This window comes from Nyctereutes procyonoides, unplaced genomic scaffold (genome assembly GCF_905146905.1).
Source record: "Nyctereutes procyonoides isolate TBG_1078 unplaced genomic scaffold, NYPRO_anot_genome, whole genome shotgun sequence".
Taxonomy (NCBI): Eukaryota; Metazoa; Chordata; class Mammalia; order Carnivora; family Canidae; genus Nyctereutes; species Nyctereutes procyonoides.
The window spans coordinates 68298-95394 of NW_026575004.1; the positions used below are offsets into that span (position 1 = coordinate 68298).

The 27097-nt window shown below is 49.2% G+C and overlaps 1 protein-coding gene across 3 annotated transcripts; it reads left to right on the plus strand.

The window, feature by feature from the left end:
* The first annotated feature begins 2436 nt into the window (after nucleotides 1-2436).
* GCNT4 (glucosaminyl (N-acetyl) transferase 4) lies at nucleotides 2437-26392 on the plus strand. Of its 3 annotated transcripts, XM_055334591.1 has the most exons (3): nucleotides 4541-4732; nucleotides 11593-11639; nucleotides 22980-26392. In XM_055334591.1, the coding sequence occupies exon 3, from the start codon at nucleotides 22981-22983 to the stop codon at nucleotides 24343-24345; it is 1365 nt and encodes a 454-aa protein (XP_055190566.1). In that variant the 5' UTR covers nucleotides 4541-4732; nucleotides 11593-11639; nucleotide 22980; the 3' UTR covers nucleotides 24346-26392. The 3 variants fall into 3 exon arrangements, with proteins under 3 accessions (XP_055190643.1, XP_055190566.1, XP_055190491.1); XM_055334668.1 differs by lacking the exons at nucleotides 4541-4732; nucleotides 11593-11639 and adding an exon at nucleotides 2437-2559; XM_055334516.1 differs by lacking the exons at nucleotides 4541-4732; nucleotides 11593-11639 and adding an exon at nucleotides 4848-5121.
* Nucleotides 26393-27097: the final 705 nt, after the last annotated feature.

Consider the following 27097-nt stretch of genomic DNA (forward strand, 5'->3'; position numbering starts at 1 on the left):
TAAGTAAAGGAAAATCCAGGAAAATGCATTCAATTATTACTCAGCCCAAGGCAAGACTCTCTGCTTGCTTCCAGCTGCTAGTCACAGTTACAGATTCTTATTAGGAAGTCTTCAAAACCTGCCAAGATCTGGTCCTCTGTGCGTGACTCCACACTGATGAGATCAGACTAAGTTGTGATTATCAGTTTTTGCCAGCTTATCATTTTGTGAGGTAATGTATTTGTACTCAAACTTCTCACCGATGTCTGTGTGCCTTTAAGTCTACTCAACCCCTATTCTCATAAGATAATCAGCTGAGTTTTCCAGCAGGCCCCTGTATCCTCTTATGTCTCTGTAGGCTAAAAGAGATTCCTTAATACACACTTAATACACAGAAGTTTTAGTGAAACCAATTCAGATGTCTGGGGGAGGTTATTCACAATTCCAATTTGAAATTCACATGGCCTTTAGGAAGGCTTCTCATTTCTTACAAGATTATTGTGTTCTTCACATGCTTTTCTTGGGTCAAGAACAACACAACCAGGACTGGAAGGCTCCCCCAGGGGGAAACATCATTGAGTAAGGAAATTTCTGAACAAGGACTTATTGAGGCCAGTGTGTTTCATACCAATTCTACAACCAATTCCCTGTTTGACTTGGACAAATTATTTGCCCCTGTTGAGCCCCAGAATCTTTAGTTGGAAGATGTGATGTCTTTTTCTTTGATGACACTCATGATTGTCATGAAGACCAAATGGAATTAATGAAAGGAAAGAGCGCTTAAAAGCATGCTGACTGCTATGGCCTTACAACATACTGTCATCATAGCCAAAGTAATTCACTCTGTTCTTGTACTCCCTACCGTACGTGTTTACAACCTATCAGTCCCTCATTTCTGCAAAGAAATTTCAAAGGTAAGATTCTGTTGAGCACTCCTGCCCCTTAGGGCTGTGCTTCTGATAAGCCCTCCTGATTTATCTTTGCTTTTCTCCAAGGATGTGCTTAGATTACCCTCTGCCTGGAGTGACGTCCTTTCAGTGGTGTCCTCAGTGACTATGTCCCCTTGGCTGAATTCCTGAGCCCGGCTCTCATTAGGCTCATAGATTGTCATTTAGCCCCAGTCAGTTGGCTCTTAGCACCTCCAGTCTTGCTGATTGTTAATGTTCTGGATATAGACACTGTGTCTGAAAGTACAGTGTCTTACTTTGACAGGGGGGTGTGTGGGGGGGTGCCTGAGATTTATATACTTCTTGGCATCCTTAGCTCAGGCAAACATTTTCATTAACAGTGACCTTTAGGACTGGTACTGGGTTGAATAGCGTCCCCCGAAATTCACGTCCACCCAGAAGCTGTGGACATGTTCTTATTTGGAAATAGAGTCTTTGCAGAGGTAACTGAGTTAAGATGAGGTCATACTGGATTAGGGTGGCCTGAAATCCAGTGTCTGGTATCCCAAAAAAACGACAGAAATTTGGACACAGAAGAGACACAAAAACAGAAGGCTAATGCAGTAATGGAAGCAGAGGCTGGAGTGATGCTTCTATAAGCCAAGGAATGCCAGGGAGTTCCAGCAGCCACCAGAAGCTAGAAAGAGGCGAAGAAGGATCTTCCCTAGAGCTTTCAGAGGGAGCACGGCCCTGCCAACACCTTAATTTCAGGCTTCTAGCTCCAGAATTGTGAGAGAAGACATTTGTGCTGTTTTAAGTCACCCAGTTTGTGCTAATTTGTTACAGCCTCCCGGAAAGACAAATCTAGGAACGCTGACCATGCTGTAGAGTGTGGGAGTGGCCTTCTGGGGCCACCATTCAGCCTGGGACAGTCGGCTTTTGGGAGACATGGAGCACTGTTTTATTTATTTATTTATTTATTTATTTATTTATTTATTTATTTGGAGCACTGTTTTAAAGGAAGGGAGTCAATGAAGGCAGTAAATGGAGAAGGCAGGGAAAAAATTGGTATGGCCTGAATACACAACAATCCAAGACAATGTTTACAAACTGGATGTTAAAGGCCTTTTCAAGGTCCCCTCACAGAAATGGTTTGCTACACACCAAAAAGGTTGATCTGGGAGCTGGAGACAGGGGAGCAAGTGAATGAAGAGATAACCACCTATGATATTCAACGTAGTAAAATCAACCTATTTGGCAGAAACTATGTGATTGTGGATTTCATAGCACCTGTCGCTTGAGATCATTGGAAGCTCCCATGGGGGTGACCTGGGGCTGTTGTGGGCCGGTGGACCCCTTGAATTCCAGTGTGGTGGCCTCAGTTTCCTCCATTGTTCACAGGATGGATACTTGGGACAGACCACCTGGGTCTGAGTTCTGGCCATTTCATTTACTGGCAAGTTTGCACTTCACTTGCTTCCTCTCCTCACTTACAGCGTCAGAACAGAAATGGCACCTCCCTTGGAACTGTCAGGATTGAAAGAGTCTGCATAAATCGCTTAGAATGGCACCCAAGATGGACAACAGAAGCTTCACTTGCTTTTTTCATCATCATCTTGTGCAGATGAGGGAGACCAGAAGGGTGAATTACCTCACTCTTGCAGGAAGAGGAGGTCCCGCTGGGGAAAAGAAGGTAAGTGCAAAGCTGGACGTTTACTTGAAAATGGCAGCTTGAAAATACTTCCTCCCCTGGCACAATTTTTTCAAAGGCAGAGTTGTCTCACCGTTTCCACTACTATGGACACACTCTAGCTATCCGGAATAAAGAGTATGAGGTCCTATGCAGCGCTCCCTATTTGGGATTCCCGGGATATCAGGGCCTGGCCCTATCTTACTCCCCGCCAACCAGCCAGGCATACAGCTGGTCAACGGGCGTGGACTGACAGGAAGGAAGGGACAAGCTAGCTCTGGTTGACTTGCCTCATGTCCCTCCTTTGCTAGAAAGGCAGGGCCTCGGATCCTCTGGCCCTGAAAGGAACAGGAGCACTCAGGACACCTCTGGAAGGATGGCAATTGCCAGCACAGGTAAAGCACCTGAAGCAGGGAAACCGAAGGGACCGGCTGTAGAATGGAGCCCACCCCTGCTGGCTCTCGGCCAGGCCCCATTTACTCACGTTCTGGATCTTGCATCTGAAACACCGAAGAAGCTGTGTTCCCCGTCCAGGGCCGAAACAACAAAATTCATCATTCTCTGAGTTTTGCACCAGGTCCTCAAACGCCTGATAACATCTAGCCAGATCCCAGACCTTTAGCTTTCAACAAACCTGAGCTGACGCTGGCATCGACACCCCCCGTCTTGGGTGACTTATAACACCTAAGAATCACCTGTCACTCACCTCTGATTGGACCCCACCGTGGATCCCTGAAGGAGCACCTACCCGGAGCCCCCAGCCCGAATCTCCCAGACAGCCCTCTGCTGTTCGCGCTCACTCAAGCTACTCACTAGACTGTGTTTTCACTTCCTCCTGGCAAAGCTTTGATTGTCATCCTGCCTAAAGCCGGGAGCCCTCTTGGCTGAGCCTGTGGGACCCCCCACTCTGGGTCCTCAAACGGGTCGCCTTCGTCGCCTCCACTTTACCAAGTGCGGACACTTAACGTCGCAGATGTTGCCCAGTGGCCGAGTGGGTCCGCGCCGGCTTTCCTTCCACCACCCGGTGCGGGGCCAGCCCGGTGCTGCCCTGTCCCCCAGGCTCCGGGTGCGGGGCCAGCCCGTCCCCCGCCCCCGGCTCCCGGTGCGGGGCCACCCCGTCCTGCCCCCCAGGCTCCGGGTGCTGGGCCAGCCCGTCCCGCCCCCCAGGCTCCGCCCGCACCCCGCCTAGGGTCCCGGGCTGACACGTAGGGAGGCTGAGGAACAACTCTGCACCTGTTCATGGGCCAAGGCGCCAGGTCCGCACGCCCTTGCGGAGCTTCCTCGGCCGCGGGGCCCTGTCCCGTGTGGCGCTTCCCGCAGGGCCGCGGCCTCCCGAGCCCAGCCAGGAGCCGCAGACGCACGTTTGCTTGGTCACCGCGACTCCCGGCAGGTCGGGCAGGTCGGCGGGCTCCCCAGACCTCTGGTCCGCCGGCCGCCGCGGGGGGCGAGGCCTGGTGACCTTAGGGCGGGGGGGGGGGGGGCGGCTCAGGGCTAGGCCCCGCCGGCGGTAGGGTGGGGCGCGCGCCTCGGAACTTTGTCAGGAGCGGCGAGCGGGGCGGGGGCGGGGACGGGGAGCGGGGGACCCGGTGTGGGGATCGGGGGACGGGGAGCGGAGTGGGGGAGCTGGAGGCGGGGTGTGGGGAGCGGGGGACGGGGTGCGGGGGACGGGGACGGGGTGTTGGGTGTGGAGAGCGGGGAACGGGGAACGGGGTGCGGGGTGGGGGAGCTGGAGGCGGGGTGTGGGGAGCGGGGGACGGGGTGCGGGGGACGGGGACGGGGTGTTGGGTGTGGGGAGCGGGGAACGGGGTGCGGGGTGGGGGAGCTGGAGGCGGGGTGTGGGGAGCGGGGTGCGGGGAGCGGGGTGCGGGGAGCCGGGGGCGGGGCGGGAAGCCGGGGGCGGGGCGGGGTGCGGAGTGCAGGGCGGGGAGCGGGGCGGGGCGGAGCGGGGCGGGGCGGGGAGCTCCGCGGCGGGGCGCGGCGACGGCGCTTCTCCTCTGCGCGTCACTGGGCCCCCGGCGCCCCCCGCCCCCGGGCCGAGCGAGAGCCAGTCGAGCGGCGGCCGGAGTCGGCGAGCGGGGAGGAGGAGGCGGGAGCGCCGCCGCCGCGGGCCGGGACCCGAGCGCAGGGACCGGAGCGCAGCCCCCGCCGCGCTGCCCCCTCGGCCGCGGGGCCCCGCGTGAGTAAGCGGCCCCGGCCACGCAGGCCACCCAGGAGGCCGGGCGGGTGCGCAGCTGCGGGCGGCGGGGGGCGGCGGGCCCCGGGCGCCCTGACCGGCTTTTCCGCGCCCACTTTCCGCCGGGAAAACTTGGGCGCCACGGCCCCCGGCCGGCCCGCACCTGGCTGCGGCCCGTGGGTGCGGGAGGGAGGCCCCGCGGGGGCGGCGGGGACCCGGCCCGCGCCCTCCCGGCTCCGCCCGAGTCCTGGCCGCGCCCGCCCCGGCCGCACGCAGCCCTCGGGCCCTAGTTCTTGCCTCTTCTCCCCCGTGAAATGGAAGAGCGGCGCACCGGGGCGTTGGGGGCACCGGGAACAGCGCCAGGTGTCGCGGAGCCCCCGCCCTGGTCTCAGGTGCGCAAAGCGTCCCTTGTTGTTCAGCTGCTTAGCAGCCCAACTGTCCCCTCTGACGGCTTTTTTTTTTTCATGAGAGACGAGAGAGAGAGAGAGAGAGAGAGAGAGAGAGAGAGAGAGGGAGAAGCAGGCCCCATGCAGGGAGCCCGACGCGGGACTCGGTTCCGGTGTGGGACTGGATCCCGGGACCCCAGGATCAGGCCCTGGGCCGAAGGCAGAAGCTAACCCGCTGCGCCACCGGGGATCCCCCCCCCTTTGACAGCTTTTGTTGAGTGTCTGTCTTGAGAAATTAAAATCTCTGGAAACAAATGAATTGCCGCAGGGAACGTTTCCTGGGCCGCCCTCTGAGGATCCAGTGCGGTGGGAGAAGTGACTGCGGCTGTGGAACTCGCGTCGTTATTAGCGCCGAAGCGGCAGCAAAGACTCGGGTCGTGCGGGGCTGAACCTGGAGAACCGCCGGGGCGGCCGCGGGGAGCCCTTCCCAGAGCTCGGGGGTCGGCCTAGCGGGGATGGCCAGAGGCCCTGGCCCCGGCCCCTGAGCCGGTGCCCTCAGGCCGGGCGGGGAGGTGGGTGTCGGCCAGCGGAGGGGGGGTGCGGCTGGCGGCGGGGCAGGTGTGCAAGCAGCGCACGCCCGACGTGCCCAGCTCCTGCTCCGTCCCCGGAGACTCCCTGCACTGGAGCCGCCGGTTCGGGCGCGGGAGGTGGTGACCCGGGCTCGGCCAGCGCCCCGCACCAGCATTGCCGCGTCCGCCTCAGGGGTGCCTCCTGGCGGGGAGGCCGGGGACAGCGAGTAGCGAGGGGATGGGGTTCCATGTGGAAGGTCAGTGCAGGGGCGCTTGCCCAGGCCGGCGCGGTGCTGAGTCTCGGGCAGAGGCAGGAGGCGGCCGGGGAGACTTGGGGGGGCCTGAGGAGGAGTCGCGGCGGCTTACAGGAAGTGCGGGAGGAGGGGGAGCGTCGCCCCCTCAGGGAACGGTGCCCCCCACGGCGGAAGGGCGGGAAGCACAGGGCCCCTGGGGCGAAGGGCCGGAGCCCGGTGGGGTGAGCAGCTGCCAGCGCGCCGCGGCGCCGTGCGGGGAGGCGTCCTCCGGACAGTGTCACACCCGCGTGTCCTCGGGAGGTTTCCGTTCCAAGCAACAGCTGGGTCGCTGTGTGAGAATGGATGTGAGGCGCCGGGAAGGGAGGCAGGGCTGTCCCCAGGGTCCGAGAGGCCCGGTGGCGAGGCTGAGGCCGCGGCCTAGGGTCACACAAGCGCTTAGATTCAGGCGGGCGGGCTCGGGAGTGGCTTGCGGACGGCGGTCGCATGGGCGACTCCGCGCAGCTCCGGGCGGGGGTTCCCTCCAGCCTCGGGCAGGTGCTGTCGCCTCTACAGAAAGAAGTAACAGCAGACGAGGGGCAGATTGTAGAGGAAAGAAAGGTTTGGCTGGTTGAGCCTGAGCTGCTTTCTGGTGCTCCAGAGAAGGCGGCCTCAGCCTGCGGTGGGCCTGGCTGCGGCCTGCGGAGCGCGGGCCCGAGCCCCTGCCTGTGGGGGCGGCCGGCAGCCGGCGGCCCACCTCACCCCGTGTGGGAGCGAGCGCCGCGTGGTGCGGCTGTGCTGTGGGCCGCTGGCACAGGGCCCTGGCCCTCAGGCGCGGCTCCTGGAAGCGCCCCGGCGAGAGAGAGGCAGGAGAGCGGGAAGGCTCCTCGACCATGAGGGAGTCTGACATAAGTTATATGTGTGAACGGGATGGGGCGAGAGGGCAGGAGAGGACACCTGGAGTCCTCTGAGGTAAAACGGTCTGATGGTGCTGGCATGGCGGTATCGAGCGCTCTAACCGACTGTCACCGTCTTACAGAAACATCTTTTGAAGCGCATAGGACTGTGCGATTTGAATTCTCACTTGGTAGGTCAGGCAAACTTCATATTTAACTTCATATTTAGAAACACGCAGGTAGGAATCCTGCAACAAAGCTGCAGCATGGCTGAGTGGCCCCTGGAGGGAGACTGCTGAGGCCTCATGTCTTTTTTTTTTTTTTTAAGACTTTATTTCCTTATTCATGAGAGACACACACAGAGAGAGAGAGAGAGAGAGGCAGAGACACAGGCAGAGGGAGAAGCAGGCTTCATGCAGGGAGCCCGACATGGGACTCGATCCTGGGTCTCCAGAATCAGGCCCTGGGCCGAAGGCGGTGCTAAACCGCTGAGCCACCCGGGCGGCCCATGAGGCCTCATTTCTGACCTTGTCACTCCCTCACTTATGGCCTTGCAAGAGTTTCCTGGCCTTTGAAGTGGCACCACACCCACAGGGGGTGTGCTTTATGCTACCCTCTCATGGGCTGCCGTGAGGAGGGCATGTGTGTGTCACGCACAGACAATGTGTACACGATGTGTGCCCAGCCATGGGTGTGCGCATGTGTGTGTTGTGCCAGCCTGTGGTGAGCACTCCGTAAGCTCCAGGGCTGCTGGTTTTATTAGGATGATGTCACTTCCACCATTTCCAGATGTAGGATCTGAGAACCGGAGAATTTTGAGAACTTGTACAAGACTGTAGAACCAGTGGCGAAGTTAAGTCTTGGATCCCATTTGCCCGATTTGCAGGCAGAGGTGCCTCTTCCACTTGGCGTACTAACACGTGTCAGGGGCTGGGTGCCATATGAAATACATTGTAATAGAAGAATCTGGTCACTGCTCATCAGACTGGAGAAAAACAAACCTTACAGACTTTACCCAAGCAATTTAGAGGTGTATGTTTTGTATTAATTTGCATTGCTTTGCATGTCATTTTATATGCATTCCATAGGCTGGTAATTTTCCTACTGGGATCGAAAAGCTAAAGCTTCAAGTATATGAGATCAAATAAAATTAATCAGTAATTGAATGCAGCTGGTTTGAAACCTAATGGACCCCTGGGCATGGTGGGCTCGGTGTGGGCTTTTGGGGGAAAGGACTGGATCAATATCTGCTATTTTAGAAGATGTGGGGAGCCAGATATCATTTGATAAAAAATGGGTCACATTTTAATATGTAATGAAGCTTGACCTGCCGAATATAACACATAGTATGGGAAGCATGGAAGCAGACCAGAGGGGGATTGCCTGCCATATAAAAGGTCAGAAAATGAAGCAGAAACAGAATTTTGCTCTACGAAGCTGAACTAATAAGAATTGCTAAGGCCCAAAAATAAAGGTGGAACTTATGTTTAGCAACATAAAATGTTAAAAAGAGCGTAATCTTAATCAATGTGTGTGGTTTTAAAACCAGTACATTTCCTAATTTAGATTTACTGGGGAATGGCCATTGTATCTTAGTAAAATCTCAGAAAATACAATTTGTTTTTTCTGAATTACAATTTTGTTTCTTAGAGCTCTAGAGAGTGTTCCTGGGCCAGTTGTGTCAGCATCCCCTGGGAGCTTCGAAATGCAAATTCCAAGACCACCCAGGTCTGCTGGATTGGAACCTCTGGGGACAGGGCCCAGCACCCTTGTTTTAATATTTAGAGCCAGCTTTCCTCCCTCTTGAATGTTTACTTCTTCAGCCTTGACCTACCATTGCCCTCCTGTGGTCACTAGCTTCTCTCTGTTCTACTTGACCTCTGGCCCTCCGCGCCCTCGTGGAGGGTTGTACCTGAATAGGGACCCATCCCTTTCTAAGAGTGTGCTCGGCTGTCATGTTCCACAACTTTGTGGTTCTCATGCTGTCCAGGACCGCCCTGATTTGGGTTTTGGTTTGCCTTTGCTGCCTTTAAAAAAAAAAAATCTTTTGGCAGCCTCACACCCAACAAACTGTGACTCCTCCCAAGCAGACAATCTGCCAGACCTGAACTGTTCCCTACAAATGCTCCTGTTAAACCCCTTTTCTCCATCTGGTACGAGTGCAGTTAATTTCTTGGACCTAAATGTCAGTGTTTGTATTTATCGGCATTAAATTGCATTGTACTAGATTCCAGCCTGTCCAAATCTGTTTGGATCCTCTTTCTGTCCTCTTTCATATAAACCTTCGTGTCCTCCGCTGATTTGCTGATGTCCTGACCAGAGGAATTAATAACAATGTGCGTATCTTTGTTAGAGGCCTTCCTCGCAGTTAATGAGGCTGAAAAGTTTGGCATCTTTGGCAGTCCTTGTGGCTGACATCTGAAGGATTGTCATCAACTCCATCATTGTTTGCATTTAAATTACAGCTGCTCTGAAGTATCCTTCACGTGGTTGCTCCACGAGGACTTTATTCCCTAACTCTATCCTTAGTGTCCCCCCAGCTCCCCAACCCCGCCCAGGACCCCTACAGACCCCAGCAGCACGGGGTCAGGAATCCAAGACTGGGATGATTGCTGCCCTCTCTCTGTCCTGCTTACACCATCAGTTAAGCTGTGTTACCGACACAGCCTGTTTATAGGTACCATAGAGAGTAAGTTTCACCTTATTTATAGTCAGATTAAGATGAATCCAGAAACTTTACGGGGCGCGTGGGTGGCTCAGTGTTTGAGCGTCTACCTTTGGCCCCGGGGTGTGACCCTGGGGTCCTGGGAGGGGGCCTGCTTCTCCCCCTGCCTGTGTCTCTGCTTCTGTCTCTGTGTGTCTCTCATGAATACATAAATAAAATCTTTAAAAAAATTTTAAGATAATCAGAAACAAGAAATGTGCCTTGTCATTTCCCTCTGCTTTACCCCACCCCTCACTACCAACCACCAAGCTCTAAACCTCAAGAGCTTTGTGCTAAAGCTCACCTTTAGCCAAGAGAGTTAGGTTATATAAAACTTCTCTAGTGTGGAATTTTATTCATATAGGATTTTTGAAAAAGTACAGTTAGGTAATATGAGCACACAAAAAAAGTTTAAAAATGCAGGAAGCTAAACAACTTTATGGCAGGAATGCTTTTAGCCATGGTTGCTAGAGCATGAAAAAGTGCCTGGAATCCTACACTGTTAGGTCATTCAGGATCCTTATGCAGCCCTACTCGAGCCCTCTCTGCCTCCCTCCTCCTGCATCAAAAGACTGGTCTTAAAGCAAACTGCAAAGGTCTCAAAGAAATCGAAACCCGCTTTTCTCCTTCAAGATGCTCCCAAACGCCTTTGATGTGATGTGCCCCCTTGCCATGGCAAGCAAAAAAAAAAAAAAAAAAAAAAAGGTTCCTGGTGCTAAGGGAGCTCTTTATAACCTCAAGTAAATCCCCACGAGTATCTGTACTTGTAGCTCTTTGCTTTTCTTTCACCTCCTCTCCTTCTGTTTTCTCCAGCCTAGCTAAGGGGGCCGGAGATGTGGTGGTCCCTTTGGAGGAGAGCTTCCTGTCCATGTTCAGACTTAGACAGTCGGCCTATCTGCTCTTGGATGGGTTGAACCTATTTCTGAAAGCTCTGCACCCCTGGAACTCCTCCCAGTCACTTTCCAGACCCAGGAGGCCCGTGGTGGGGTCGCTCGTTCAAGCTGCGGCAGAGGGGGTCGTTGGGGCCGCGACCCAGAAGAACAAGGCCTACCAGCTGCTCTGCTTGCCAGGCCTCCGCCGTCTCCCTTCTGCTTCTCTGCGTCAGGTGGCGCATTTGGAATATTTGCAGTGGGTGCCTTCTCCCCGCCCGCGCCTGCCACCTGAGCCGCCAGGGAGGGTGCCCTGGTCCTTAGCTCCCCAGCGAGCGCCCTGCCCAGCTTGCAGGCAGGCAGGCAGGTAGGTGTGCTGGCAGGTGCATCAGGGGACAGGAGAGGAGTGACACACAAAGTAGACACCAATGAGGCTGCAAAGACTAAATGGTGAAAAGAGACGATTATGGAGATTATGGAGCTGAAGGAAGGGATGTGGAACCAGACAAGAGAACCTAAAAAGAAGGAACATAGAATCAATATTATGCCAAGAAAATCCCTGATTAAAGAACCATCTCTTCACGCTAGCTGGTGACCCACCTTTTCTGAGAGATTATCTTTGTCCAAAAATATTCAAATGTACCAAAATAGCTGCGATTTCTTGGGTTGTATTGTCAGGTCACCTAGGACCACACTGTCTCTCCCTGGACTCCTCCAGGCAGGACACTTTCTGGTTGTCTGTCCCTGGATTCTAACCCAGGGCCTCCCTGGGGGTGGTAGGCACACAGTAAACGTTTGATGGATGGATGGGAATCAGTTGAAGGGGGATAAAAGTAGGGTATAAAGATGATGGTATATGTAAAATATATGCCCAGGGGCACCCGGGGAGCCCAGCAGGTGAGCGTCTGCCTTCAGCCCAGGGTGTGACCCTGGGGTCCCGGGATCAAGTCCCACATCGGGCTCCCTGCGAGGAGCCTGCTTCTCCCCCTGCCTGGGTCTCTGCCTCTCTCTCTCTCTCTGGGTCTCTCAGGAATAAATAAAATTTTTATTTTATTTTTATTTTTTTATTTTTTAAAAATTTTAAATAAATACAATTTTTAAACAAATCTTTAAAAGTGAGGTGCCTGAATCCCAATGTGAGGCAGAGACTTTTGAGGGCTTTTAGTCCCGCACACTCCTGTTGACCCCTGTGATTCTTACTTTTAACAGGAAAAAACGGCTACCCTTTTTGAAAGAGTCAAGCCTACGGAGAAGTTGTAAGACTACTGCAGTGGGCGCAGGAGGCCCGTGGTCCGGGGAAGGGGAGCCCTGGGCCCGGCGCCCTCCGCCTGCGGGGCTGCTTGCTGCTGGACCGTGAGGCTTGCTGCTCCTCCGCTGGCCGTGGCCCCTTTACACACTTCCGCCCCTTGCCCATCCGCTGTTGCCGCCAGAGTGCCCCAGGCGGGCGCCCAGCCATGCCAGCATCCATGGGGGTGGGGGCGCCTCCGCCTGGTGGCCAGGCAAGGAGGCAGAGGGCTGACTAGACTGGTGGCAGCTTCTTAGTGAAGTTGGGACTTAAATTCAAAATTATCGGCTGTAAGTTCCAAACCAGTTATGTTGTACAGAGAAGTGTAAAGCGGAGGGTGAGATGCAGAGGGTCAGAGAGGAATGGGGTCAGGCGGGAACGGCAGGGGAGGGGGGTTGCTCAGAACTCAACAGCTTCACCCTACATGGGTGAAGATAGATAGATAACAAATTATCTACAAATAAGCTCGCAAGAAGGCAGCCTGCCTGCAGGTGCTTTCAGAGATCACGTGGCCTACCCCCTGCTTGTGACTAGAACCATGCACGGTGGAGGTTTGCCAAGAGCTGGGGAGTGCTCCCCCGAAGTGGGGTGCGCGTGCTGCACACTTTGTGCCAGTATCAGAGTTAATTTGGTAAATCTTCGTGTCTACTCTCCTTCAGATGTTTACCTAAGGCCTCCATCTGCCTCTAAACACAGATGAGAAGTTCACATCGCCCGAGACGTAGAAGCTCACACTTGACCATGTGCAGGATCATACTGTTGTACAAATAGTTGTAACCTAGTTTACATTTATGCTCAATCTTGCTTGTGTGTTCATGTATGTGTGTGTGAAGCATCACCATTTTCACATGGTCATCTTTCAAAGTGCATCTTTGTGAAGTTGCTTAGACTTAACAGCGTATTTTACTCATATAACAAGTATGCACAGTGGTTTCCTGCTGCTGGTTCAGTGGTTTAAGGATTTCATAGCTGAGAGCTCTGATTGTCCCTTGGCCTTTTCTTCATGGTCCCACTATGGCTACTGTAAGTTCAGCCATCACACCAGAGTTCCATGCAGAAAAGTGGGCAAAGGGGAAAAAGGAACAAAATGGCATGCCTGCCCTTGAATCAGGCTTCTGTAAAGAACTTGCCCAGGTACCCCACAGTATCCTGTGCTGACCGTTCCTCTACAATGGAGACTGCCGTGAAAGGCTTTGCAGGGAGCACATTTCTGCCAGCAATGATGTAGGGGTTCTCTTGGTAAAGAAGGGAGGGAGGATGGATAATGGAGAGCAACTGGCTATCTCTACCAGAGCCATAGGGAAAATTCTCACCTACTTGAGTCTTTTTCTGAATTTCATCTCACTGAACTGGTCTGACACCAGTGCCATACTGATTTAATGATTGTAATGCTATAGTCCGTGTGCAAATCTGAAGAGCCTGGTTTTATACTTGCATTATGTACAGTTGGCGTTAATGTTTGCCTAGATCATTTTTAACTAACCAATCTTTTACTTTTTTATTGTATTAATCTAAAATATAAGCCTATATATATGTAAGCCTGTATGTTGAGATGCGTTATCTTAATTAAAACCATTGCTAGAATGCATCCTTGTAGTAGATGCCAACTGGAGAGCTTCCTGGAGTAATTTCTAGATTTGACTTCTGGAGACATTTTACATGAAATCCCAGCCTTTGAAATTCCTATTTGTCAGAATTTTTTCAAAGCACTGCAGATTTTATTTGTTCCACCCCTTTATCTTAATTTTAAAATCCTGGGTCTTTTTTGTGTCTATACACATGCACACAAGCTCTCAGGACAATATGTACATTTTAAACCAAGAAACATAGATCTTTATGAAATGACAAAGTCATGCCAGGGTAGCCGGTCTTGGATTTTTCCGTGCAAGTGCAGAAGGAGATTAAAGTCTCCCCCTCAGCTTCCCACCACAGCAACAAAACACAGAAAACAAAGGTGCTTTCCTGATGATTCAAAACAGAGTGTGTCTAATCCGTTCATGGAGAGTGTGGCCTGGCCTTAAGCCATCTCTGCCATCCATAGTCTGCATTCACATCTGTTTATCCCTGTGCTGCCTCTGGGATGTACTTACGGACATTCAAGATTCTACTTTAAGTGCACACATACAAATCAGAATTACTGTACCTCTTTAGCTGCTACCTAACCTTTGAGGAATTAATTTTGGCCAGTATAAAATATGGAGTTAGCCATATGATGCCAAATAAGTGCTTCTAGAAACTTCAGTGGGAGGGAGGGGGTGCCAACCTAGGGTGGGGTAAGTTTTTTTCTCTTTCTAGCACACTAAACATATATTTTCAAGAAAGACACAAATGTCTCTCTGTTCAGTTTTTCTTCTTTATAGAAAAAGAAGCCAAGATAGTCTCAACCCACATTTTACATTTAGAACATAACAAATTTATTTTGGTTCTATATTGTGTCCAGCTAAATGTGGAAGGCAGAGAAGAGAAGAACCTAAGAAAGGAATGTAATGTTGCTGTTCATCAAGCTTGAGAGGCAGAGGTCAAATACACTAATCAACCTTTTTTTTGGTAACCTTTTATATCTAAAAAGGAGGAACACATTTTATTTTTGAAATCCCATCCTTTTTTTTTCTTCATGAAAAAAGCCCTTAATGTTGTGCAACATATAATGACAGTCACAAACTTACAAAATAGAAACTTCATTCCATAGGATCATTTATGGACCTTTAGACTTCCTGCTAAAGACTTAGCCTTGTAGTTTTGCACAGCGAGGTACACAATCAGCTTTTGATGTTTGGCCTCTGGACCAGATGCAACAAAGCCAGAACCACGTTGGTTTCTTCTCTTTTTTTTGTGACTATAAAAAAATTGGCTGTTTCTGCACTTTTCTTTTTTTCTTTTTCTTTTCTTTCTTTCTTTTTTTTTTTTTTTTTTTTTTTTTTTTTGCTGCAGCCCAGATCTCTGATGACCTTGAGGGACCGCCATCTGGTAAATACATCCTGATGTGGGTTGCTCATTTCTCATATGACTTTAAATGACCCCATAAAGTGTCTCCATAAGTGTCTCAAAAACTAAGACACTTCAGTGAAGTTACTAGTTGATAGAATTACAAGCAGGCGTTTGACAAACTCATGTTCCTGCCCAGCATTTTCATTCAGGCCTTTATTGTCAAAGGCGGTGAGTATAGCATTTGCACTTGTGTATGTCTTCAGGAACAGTATATGCACTGGACGTTAACAAAAAAAGAATGTTGTCAGGGAGTGAAAAAAAATAATTACAGCGTCAGAATGTGGGAAATAATGCATGGGCCATTTCAGAAAAAGAAAACTAAACCATAACGTATGGACTCTTTCCCAGTTTTCCCAAGAACCATTCCTCTTGTAGAGGTCCTGGGACCTGACATTGCATACCAAAGATGTTTTCTGTATCCCTTTCATATGCCTGTGTTATAGGACCTTCATGATAGCATTGCGGGATAGAGAGACTTATTATCTCATTTAACACATGGGAAGTGAGCACGTGCCCAAGATTAAATGACTTGCCAGGGTGATTTGAGTTAGGTTGGGTTTTGTTTAAGGATTTTATTTATTTATTTGAGGAGAATGAGCACTCCCAAGAGCATGAGTTGGGGCAGGGGGAGGAACAGGCATGCTCCACACTGAGTGCAGAGCCCCACAAGGGGCTTGAGCCCACATCCCCCAAGATCATGACCTGAACCAAAACCAAGAGTCAGAGGCTCAACCAATTGAGCCACCCAAGAGCCCCAACTTGAAGAGTTTTTGATGGCACAGCCCAGACTAGAACTTAGGTCTTCAGACTTTGTCGCACTGAACAACTAACTACCCTGTGCCAGTTAGGTATGTACCTGGAGCTGGAGGTGGAGCAGGAGCAAGGTCTGTCAGAGACACAGAAAAAACAAGCAAAGTTACTGCTGCTGTGATGAGTGGATGGAAGAAAACAAGGAGTTCAACAGTCAGGAAAAAGACTAGAGAAGGGTAATCAGAGAAACCCTGAGGAAAGGACATTTCTCCTATAGCTTGAAGGACAGAGAGGAGCCAATAACTCCAGGATCCAGAGAAAAATGGTCTGAACATGAGCAGAGCACGTGCAAGGGTCCTGAGGGAGGAAAGAGACCACTGTTATAGAAACTTCTAGAAGAAGAGCAGAATAAGATGAAGTTGGAGAGGAAGGTATGGACAGGAACTGGCTGGGCCTTGTGGCATGGAAAGGATTTCTGATTTTATTCTAAGTGCAATGAAACACCGATGAAGGTTTTTAAGTGTAGGGAGTGGGACTAGGGAGGAGAGCAGTCTGATTTATGTGTTTAAACGATCTTTTTGGCTACAGTACAGAGAATGGATTACAGGGACACAAGGGAGGCTAGTGAGGAAGTTATTATTTTTTTTTTTTAGAGGCAAGAGCTGATGATGGCTTGGCCTATGGTGGTTCCTGTGGAGTGGGAAAGTGTGGGTGAATTCAAAACACATTTTAGGTGTAGAACCAACAGGATTCTACTCTCGCCATGAGGTTGGAAAGGCATCCTGGCACTGTGGTTAATACTGGAGGCTCTGAAATTGGCCAGAGTTGAAAATGCTGTCTTTCACATACTAGCTATTTATCCTCAGTAACTCATTTTCCTAATCTGAAAAATGGGGACAGTGATGGGGAGGGGGGCTAAAGAAAGAGATAAAGAGATAATTAACTTCGTAGTTTTATTGAATGGAATAAATAATACAACTGGTTTTAGTGCTCGGTATAGACCATTAGGAAATGACAGGAATGTGTCCACTGCATCTGGTCATGATGAGTTTCATTGACTTGGACCTGAGCAGTCTCAGTGGAGGTGGCAGTGGAGCCAGGCTGGACTGAATGCCACCACGAGGGGTCTAGCTATTGGGGAATAGAAGTCCCCCCTCTGTCTAGTCTCTTGTTGGGGAGCTGTTGGATGTACAGACATGTTTACAATGGACTACACATATTCCTGGCATCCCAAGAGTGAAACACCATTAGATGATGGCTAGGACTGTGTTTTCCTCTAGAGAAGGAGGAATTTGGATTCCATTACTATTAAAGTCCTTGTCAGTTCTAGGATTTTGCTTCTAGATTTCCTCAGGAATTACAGAATAATTAAGCTTTGGTGAAGAAGGCCCAGAAAAGTAAATTCTATTATTAAAATGTTTTTTTTTTCCTATAGAAAACCATGTTGACCTCAGAAGTTGTTTAATTCCTAACAATTTACAGACACAGTTTAGAATAGGACTTATTCACAGTAGGTTGTGAAGTGAAAGAAACAGGTAAGACAGGGCCTCTATGGTAAGACTTCTTGTTAAAAAGCAAGCCCACAATGGTGTGTCTTTATTGAAAACACTCTGGAAGGACATAAGGGCCACAAAACACTTTTGCCAGGCGGTGGATTACTGGTGAGCTTTATTTTCCTCTTGACACATTTCTGACTTTCTCTTTTTTTTTTTTAATGAAAGTGTTTTCCTTTATTCACAGAGAATGGAAAAGCATTTCCTTTTCCTTCTTGAGCCCATAACAACTTATTATTGGAGGGCTTGTCTTCCCTTCGTTATGTATTTCTGACTGACCCAGTCATGCCATTCCTGTGTTTTACATGGTTGCTGTTTACCTACTTACTGTCTGATCATTACTTGCCTTGTCAGCTTCCCTCTAGAACAATGAGAATGTAAGGTCATCTGGGCAAGGAACTTGCCTTTCTGCTCCTTTACAGGCTCTTCAGGTGCTGTGGGGGTGTTAAGGAAAGGCATCTCTGCTGAGTCATCCTCCCACTAATGGGCCTACTCTACAACTTTCGCTTGGTTTGGTGATGAGCGAGTCATCAAGGGGAGAATTGATGACCTTATTGAAATCAAGGAGCTACAGTAGAAGGACCTTAGCTTATTTAACTAGATGGGGCGGGGGGGGGGGGGTTGTTTGTTGTATTTTTAGTGAGCTCATCTTTATATTAATGTTCTTGAGTGATCATTCTTCTTTGTAAAATCTTAGGAAGACACCAAATCTTGATGTTTCTAAATCAATAAACTCTTCAAATCCTATTTTTCACACTAACATGTAGTGATGCCAAGTTTAAGAATTTAAAGGTTGCCCAGAGGGAATATTCTTCACGTGGAGAGAGATTTCACCCAGAAAGTTGTTTAAACCCAAACCGTGTGACTGGCCACTACCAAAACAAGTAAATCAGTAAGTAAACTGTCAGTGATGGGATATGAGACAAGAATTCATAGGATGAGCCACCTTGGTTTTCCTGCAGTGGATTCCATGGCTGAAGGACTGACTAGAGGCTCTCCTGAGCAGCCCCTGGATTGCCCAGCCCCTGACTGCAGGGCCAGAAAGTTCCTCCCCCAGCCTCGCTCCAGGCAGTTCTCAGTGTACTCAGTCCCGGTGACCGGGTGGAAGATCTCCGGGCTAGGGGGTCGGCCCTGCTTCAGCTTTAGGACAGCAGTCAGAAATCCGTGTCAAGGACTAAAACTACTGTGGAAAGCTTTATGCTCCGAGGAGCAGGGTTACCTAGAGGGCTAAGGGGGCATCTCTGGAGCCAGATTCTCCCAGTTCAGATTTCAACTAAGGCGGGGGGTGTCCTAGCTCTGTGTGACCTAGGGTGATTTCTCAATCACGGCATGTTTCGGTTTCCTGTCTCCTAAAAGAAAGAGAAAGGTAGTGCTTGCCTCCTTGATCTGCTGGGGGGATCGCACACATGCAGCGGCCTTAGAACGTCGCCCCACGCAAGGACACTGTGGTCAGTGGTCCCACATTCATCATGATGATGATACTACATTAATAAAGAGCATTGGGGAAAAAAATAAAGAGCATTGGGGATCCCCTGGTGGCTCAGCGGTTCAGCGCCTGCCTTCGGCCCAGGGCGTGATCCTGGGGTCCCCAGATGGAGCCTGCTTCTCCCTCTGCCTGGGTCTCTGCCTGCCTCTCTCTCTGTCTCTCTATCATGAATAAATAAATAAAATCCTTTATAAAAAAAAATAAAGAGCACTGCATGCAGGCACTCGGGCACGAATTCTAAAACATTGAATCTATGTCAAAACTTGGGGGGTGGGTGGGAAGAGAGGATAGATGATACGGGAGAGTCAGGTCTGGACGGGATCTTGAAGCAAGTTGGGGAGGAGGGGGAGGGGGAAGGGGAGGAGGGGGAGGGGGGAGGGGATGAGAAGGAGGAGGAGGGGGAGGAGGGGTTGGGGGCTCAGAGGGGCGAGGGGGGGGGCCGGGGGGCTGGGGGGCCGGGGGCTTGGGGGCTCGGAGGGAGCCGGGGGCTCAGAGGGCTCGGTTTGGAGGGGGCCAGGGGTTTGGGGGGCCGGGGCCACAGCACCTGCAAATGCGCACGGCAGCCCCCTCTTGGGGCTAAGCTAGGCCACACTGGGTCCTTCCCCGTCAGCCGCCCTCCTCCCTGGGCTGATTCTCCGTCCTCCCGCTTCCCGGCACGGCTCCGAGCAGGTGCCTCAGGACGGTGGGGCCTCGGCTGGAAGAGCCCGCGGCCCTGCGGCCACCCAGGCGACCCCCCCCAACCCCCCATTGCTTGGCAGCCTGTGCCTTTTGCAAGCCTGCTGTTTCTTTTAAGGCTGTGAACAGTGCCCAGAAGGGCCGAGTAAACAAGAGAATTTGCGGAAAAGGCTTCATTCAACCACTTTGTTGGGTTTTCATTGAATTGCCCAAACAGGCCTTCTTCCAGCGGAGCCCTAGATCCGCAGCTCCCCCGGGCTGGGCCAGCTCCACCCTCCACTCTGCACTGGCTTCCTCTTTGCGCAGGTCGATGGGAGGCACCCCTTGCCCTGGGGGGGGCACCTGTTTGTAAAGCACTTATTAGACCACTTCCTGGCCGCAGAACACCTGCCTGCATCCTGCTCACGGGCCTTTTAAAGGGAAGAAGCTGGGTTGGGTGTTCGTAGAAAGTGACGTCGCTGCCCCAGCCCCCACCCCTACCCCCCAGGAGCAGTGTGGCCAGGGACGCAGCCTCACCGGCACTGATCAGACCTCAGGAGCACCCCCATCCTCCCCACCCGCGGCCTGCAGAGGGGGGCAGGGAGCCAGTGCCAGAGCGGCGCCCTGCCCCCAACCCTCTGCGGCTCCCCGTGGGTATCACACACAGGTTCTGTCCCCAGGAGAGCAGAGCCACCATTAGGAACTGTGGGCTCGGACTTCCTGGGGCTACGCGCCCTGGTATGCTCTCACCAAGCCCCACAGTCCCTTTCAGGATTTGACAAAAACTCGTTAACCAAAAGGCTTGCGCCTCCTCTTTTTCCTTCTAACGTGTGGAAGGAATGCTTTGGGTCAAAGGAATATCTGGCAGTGGTAAGCAAGGGAAGGGGTTTTGACTTGGGACAGGGTGGCACTGGAGGGCTGCCTGGTTCCCCTGATGACCCGGGTTGACCCCTAGACAGATGAGCGCTCCTCCTTAAAGATGCCCAGAGTACGAAAGGAGATGAGGAATCCAAGAGCCAGATGCCAGGCTGGCCCAATTCCCTCCCTTGTCCCTTTAGAATTCCAGCTTGTCCCTGCCTGGTGAAGCCCAGATGTGGGAACATGGGACCCAGGGTCGGTTTCCCCAGGACTTCTCAGAGCTCTGAGCTGCTGGCTTCCGTCCCTGGGCAGGCAGCCGAGCCCCGGGCTCCAGCCCGACTCTCCAGGCACCAGACTGGAAGCAGGAAGTGTGGGGTCCAGGTTTTCTGAGGAAGGACAGGGGAAGTGGGGCTGCAAGGAGCCCTTGAAATGGGTGACAGGACAGGGAGTCAGCCTTTGCCTTTTTACGTATGTGTGAAGATGAGATAGTAAAATGGTGCATCATAAACACCATGACAACTCTGGAAGACTTTGTGGACCTTTTCAGAAATGTAAGGGGATCTTTTCATTTTACTACTGTGGTATCAGAGGGAACTATTAACTGGTGCTAAGTAGAGATGCCATGGACCAGTGAAGGGAGAAAAGACAAAGCAAAAATTTACTTTGGGTAGATTAATTCTGGCCATTTATGTAAGTCTCTCTCTCTTTTTTTTTTAAGATTTTATTTATTTACTCATGAGAGACACACACAGAGAGGCAGAGACACAGGCAGAGGGAGAAGCAGGCTCCCTACAGGAGTCAAATTTTATCATAACACCTGCATCTAAATGCGTGCTCCAGCTTCTGGGTTGTGGTTTGTGTGGCCTTGTGCATTGGGAGTCAGTTTTCCCACGCTCTGTAATGACTGGCAGGACCCTTGGCCTTGAGCCTGACTGGGTGGATGGAAAGACCTGACAAACGGACCCAGGGCCATGAGCCTGACTGGGATTCCCTGGATGCTGATTCGGTTTATGGGGTTGGAGAAGAAGGGGTGGATTTGGGCAACTGGAGGAGATGACCTGATCATTGTGGGTGTGAGGGAAATGGAAGAGTCAGATGCCTCTCAGATTTCAAGCTTGGGTCAGTGAGTGGGTGGTCTCACCATACACGGACACAGAAAACACAGGAGAGGTGAAGATGTCAAGTTCCGTTTTGGACTTATTTGAGGTTGGGGGCCTGAAGAACATTTGGTGGAGATGGGGAAGTGTCCATCAAGCAGCCGAATGTTCATGTCAGAAGTTTGGGCAGCCAGCGAGGCCTGGAGACAAAGATGTTGGCAATATATGTGCGGAAGACAAAATCCAGACGGCTAGGGCAGTGGGTGTGTGAAGAGCAGAGAGAAACAGGACCCCGGGGAAACCCACAGAGGGGAGACTGAGATGTTACTAGCTGGGGGGGCGAGGGGGGCAGTTTCTGTGGATAGGTGGTGTTCTTTAATGGAAGTGATTCCAGTGATGGTGAATGAGGGTCTGTCCTTCCCAGGAGATCTATTTCAATTGACCTGTGAAGAAGAAATCTATCAAAATAAATCACGTTCAAATTGCTTATTAACTCTCTCTTAAAAAACTAGGAACAATGATTATGTCCTCATTAGATTTATTGAGATGCATTAAGAAATTGCACACAGGCTCCTCAGTCCTCCCCAGGTCTCAGGATTTGAGCCTCTTTGAAGTAGCCCTATGAACTCAGCTGGTTCTCCTGCCCTCAGACCTTGGGAGAGTGCTTCCTGGTTCTCCCTTCCTGCTGCTCCCAAAATAAACTCGTCTGTGCCCTCTGTTTGATTAGCCTGTTTTTATCTGGGGAAAAAAAGAAAGTGATATAATCATTTTTTCAAAATTCAAATAGTACAGAAGGCTATTCAGTGATACGTAAATCCATCCTATGCAGGTCCGTAATCCTCCTTCCTCTCTTACCCTGCCCTGCAAAGCAGCTCCTATTCCCCTTGTCCTGTATATACAGTATCCTTCTGGAAATAGCTAGCTACCTGCCTTTTTATAGATAAGGTTTCATGGGAACACAACCAGGCCCTCTGGCTTACATATTATCTGTGGCTGCTTTCCCACTACCATGGCGGAGTTGAGTAGTTGTGACTGAGGAAGGAGTTTGCCAACCTGGACTCTTTGTGTGTAGATACTGTTTATATCATCTGTTTTTGACACACGTGAGCACACTATACCTAGTCAAGAATTTTGTTTGCTTCTCTTTCACAGTGTATCATGGAGGTTGTCCCACAGGGGCACACGGAGATTTGTTTCAGACTTTATAGTTGGATGTAATTGACCTATACCTCATTGGTGGAACAGATAAGGGAACTCTCTGGGGTCTCTTCTTATAAAGGTACTAATCCCATCAAAGAGGGCCCCAGCCTCATGATTTAATCATTTCCCAGAGCCCCTACCTCCTAATGCCATCATGCTGGGGCTTAGGGTTCACATATGAATTGGGACATAAACGTTCAGTCTATAGCAGTGGGGTTCACTGGACTTTCCCCATCTGGCTTCAGATCTATATCTAATAAGGATCTGAAGATAGACTCAAGACGAGTGTTCCTTTTAAACTCAGATAGGCCATATGCATCTCCACTGACCCCTTCCTGACATCTAATTCTGTAGATTAGATGCCCATTTCTGCCCAAGCCACAGTAATCTCTCCCCATATATGCTAAGCAGAAATGCAGACAGTAAAAGTTACATAGTACCTATAGTTTAGCAGTTTACATAATTGGCCATTCTATCTGGTAACCAACAGCTCTCAAAATTCAGGTATACTTAACACAGAACACCACAAAATAGCACCATTCTATATATTCTCATTCCCTTATTTCTGGATTCTCATAAGGGTGAGAACCTTGTTTTATCTACCTGGAGGCCCAGCATTCTGGTTGGCATGTAAAAGGTACCCAGTGAATTTTGATTGAACTGAACTAATTTTATCAGTTCTCTTTCTCTTATTTCAACTGAATTATTCCTCTTTCCTCCTACAGAATGAAGACATTCAAATGTTGTTTTAAATACCCAGCACAGCAGAAAGTTTTTATCTTATTTGTAACTCTGTGGCTGTTCTCCTTGCTGAAGCTTCTAAATGTGAGAAGCCTCCTCTTCCCTCAGAGAGGCATTTACTTGGTTGAAGCCTTCCTGAGTACCTCGCCTTTTGTAAGGAACAGATACACCAATGTGAAGAATGAAGTCCAGTATGAAGTTAACTGTTCAGGTATCTATGAACAGGCACCTTTGGAAATTGGCAAGAGCCTGGAAATAAGAAGGAAAGACATCATTGACTTGGATGATGAGGATGTTGTGGCAATAACGAGTGATTGTGACGTTTATCAATCCCTAAGAGGGTACCATCAAAAGCCTGTTTCAAGGGAAGAGAAGAGCTTCCCAATAGCCTATTCTTTGGTTGTTCATAAAGACGCCATTATGGTTGAAAGGCTACTCCATGCTATATACAACCAGCACAATATCTACTGCATCCATTATGACCACAAGTCACCTGATACCTTCAAATTTGCCATGAACAATTTAGCTAAGTGCTTCTCCAATGTTTTCATTGCCTCCAAATTAGAGACAGTGCAATATGCACACATTTCCAGACTCCAAGCTGATTTGAATTGCTTATCTGACCTCCTCAAGTCCTCAGTTCAGTGGAAATATGTTATCAATCTGTGTGGGCAAGATTTTCCTTTGAAGTCAAGCTTTGAATTAGTGTCAGAGTTGAAGAAACTCAATGGAGCAAATATGTTAGAAACAGTGAAACCCCCTAACAGTAAAATGGAAAGATTCACTTATCACCATGAACTCAGACAAGTGCCTTATGAATATGTGAAGCTACCGATAAGGACAAACATCTCCAAGGAAGCCCCCCCTCATAACATTGAGATATTCGTTGGCAGTGCTTATTTTGTTTTAAGTCGAGCATTTGTTAAATATATTTTCAACAACTCCCTGGTTAAAGACTTTTTTGTCTGGTCTAAAGATACATACTCGCCTGATGAACATTTTTGGGCTACCTTAATTCGAGTACCAGGAATACCTGGGGAGATTTCTAGGTCAGCCCAGGATGTGTCTGACTTACAGAGTAAGACCCGCCTTGTCAAGTGGAATTATCATGAAGGCCTTTTGTACCCCCGTTGTACTGGCTCCCACCTTCGAAGTGTGTGTATCTTTGGAGCAGCAGAATTAAGGTGGCTTATAAATGAAGGACATTGGTTTGCTAATAAATTTGACTCTAAAGTGGACCCCATCTTGATTAAATGCTTGGCAGAAAAGCTTGAGGAGCAACAGAGACAATGGATTACCTGGTCTTCAAAAAAGTTATTTATGGCCAAAAATCCCATGATCGCATCATGATAAAATCATGATAGAAATAAGGTATCTGATAAACAGAGCTAATATGGACTTATGTGCTATACCAGGCCCAGTACCATTCGAACTTAATCTTCTCGTAGTTTGAGGGCCATCCAAAATTACATGCACAAAGGCGACAAGTAACCTGCATTTGGTTGGGTGTTTTTATGTTTGTTTTTCCTTGTAATCGTATGGAGCTAAATCAGAAATCTAAAAGTCAGTCATCAGATAGTTACTGAGCTCCAACTGTATGCCAGGTACTTTTACAGAATGTTAGGAATTAAATCCAAGTTGTAATGAGTTAGACAGGCCTTCAAGGCTTGCCATAGTCACATGGCAACCTTAATATCTTAAGTTTTCCACATAGCGATCAAGATTCTACTAAAAAGCTGTTGGAGTGTGGGATAATCACATAACCACTAAAACCACCAACTTCAGGATAGTGTTTAAGTATGATGACCAACACTTCACTGTCTCTTAATTCAACTCCCTAGACTTTTAACCGTTACTAGAAGGAGAAACTCCACTACCTCAGGAGAATCGTCCAATTTCCTGCTTACCAAAGCATAATTTACCTTTTAGTGCCTCACTCTTTCAACTCAGAGTCAGAAGACTCTGTTGGCGGGGCATTTATAGTGTAGGATGTTAGAGAAGCTGGGTAGGGGGCAAGGGGATTGGGACAGGTGGTGCCTGAAGACCAAGAGGGATTTATAGGACTTTTGCATCATGTTACACGATGGTTTCATGAATGGTCTCCTTTTTAATTCAATGAATTCTTTAAAACACATTTACTGATTCAAAATAAGAACTTGATTAATAGCTCAAAGTATCACACTCCTAAACTTTAAACCTAAATCTTCTAGCTTATAGATTATCATTTTATGTAAGTTGTTTACAATGGAATTAGTATAATTTTGTTTTATGGAACCAGTAGGCTAAGAGTCACTGAATTTTCTCAAAATGGTTGTGTAAAATATGACAGCTTTTTAAGTTAGCTATTATGGTAACTTTAAAATTTCTGCTTACATCTCCAGTAACTATCCAAGTAGAATCCAAACTTAAATTTATGAAAGCTCTAAGCACGCTGAAGTCATTTCACCTTAGATACAAGAGAGAAAAAGTTAACTTTCTTAAGGACTTAGCAAGAATATTCATTAGTGTTATTTTGTAAAACCACTTTAGAAAACTACCAAATGAAACAAATAGACATCTATTTTAATGTCACTGTATTGTGCTGGAGGGACAGGAGCAGGGTCCCGAGAGCAGGTTGTAACATTTTTTTATGTGTCTTAAGAGATCGTGGAGCTCATGTAAAAGTTTCTTGCTGATCTTACATTTCAGTGTCTGCCCCAGTATCTGCATAACAGTGTAGTAATGAAGGCCAAAAGGAGAAACTATTTGGAGGACTAAAGTATTTAAGTATTTTTTTAATTGTCTGTGTTCTACATGTGAAATGCACCTTGCTTGTTTTGAAGTGTAGGATACTGTCAAGTAGCACCACTTCTCTCCCTTTTTTCTCTGGAACCCGTTTTCTTCCTCTTTCCCCCCCACCCTCTTCAAATTACTTCATTCTCCAGAAAACGGCTATGACCAAGCCTCTGTTCTTAAAAAGAAGTAACTTGGGGATGCCTGGGTAGCTCCATTGGTGAAGTGGCTGAGTCTTGGTTTTGGCTCAGGTCATGATCTCAGGGTTGTGACATGGAGTCTCACATGCGGCTCCATCTCAGTGAGGAGTCTGCTTAACATTCTCTCCCACTGCCTCTCCCCCCCAAATAAAGAAGTCTTTTTAAAAAATGATAAATAACTGTTGGATAGAGTTAAGTTCTATAGAAGATATTTACCAGTTTGTTAGCGTGTGTGACTGTGACAAGCTAAATCATTTTGGTCTCTATGAACCTCAGTTTTCCTGGTCTTTAAAATACTTGGATATTGGAATGCCTGGGTGGCTCAGCGGTTGAGTGTCTGCCTTTGGCCCAGGGCATGATCCCGGGGTCCTGGGATCAAATCCCCAACGGGCCTGCTTCTCCGTCTGCCTATGTCTCTGCCTCTCTCTGTGTGTCTCTCATGAATAAATAAATAATCTTGGGATCCCTGGGTGGCGCAGCAGTTTGGCGCCTGCCTTTGGCCCAGGGCGCGATCCTGGAGATCCGGGATTGAGTCCCACGTCGGGCTCCCGGTGCATGGAGCCTGCTTCTCCCTCTGCCTGTGTCTCTGCCTCTCTCTCTCTCTCTATCATAAATAAATAAAAATTTAAAAAAAATTATAAAAAAATAAAATAAATAAAAATAAATAAATAATCCTTTAAAAAATAAAATACAATACTTGGATATCTACTCTGGCTTCGTCACACATTTGTGTGCGTGTGTGTGTGTGTGTGTGTCTAAGAATCAGTTGAAATAGTGTGTAAACTGGTTTGAAAATGGAGACAAACTATTGACAATAAATATCAGAGAGTAGTTTTTTTTTTAATTTTTTTTATGATAGTCACAGAGAGAGAGAGAGGCAGAGACATAGGCAGAGGGAGAAGCAGGCTCCATGCACCGAGAGCCCGACGTGGGATTCGATCCCCGGTCTCCAGGATTGCGCCCTGGGCCAAAGGCAGGTGCTAAACTGCTGCGCCACCCAGGGATCCCAAGGGTAGTCTTCTTATAAGGCTCCACTCCACCCCACTCCATTGTGAGGCTTAACCATTTACCTCTTCTGGAAAATCTTTGAAATACAAAAGAAGCCACAATGGCAGGAGTGACTTCTGTAA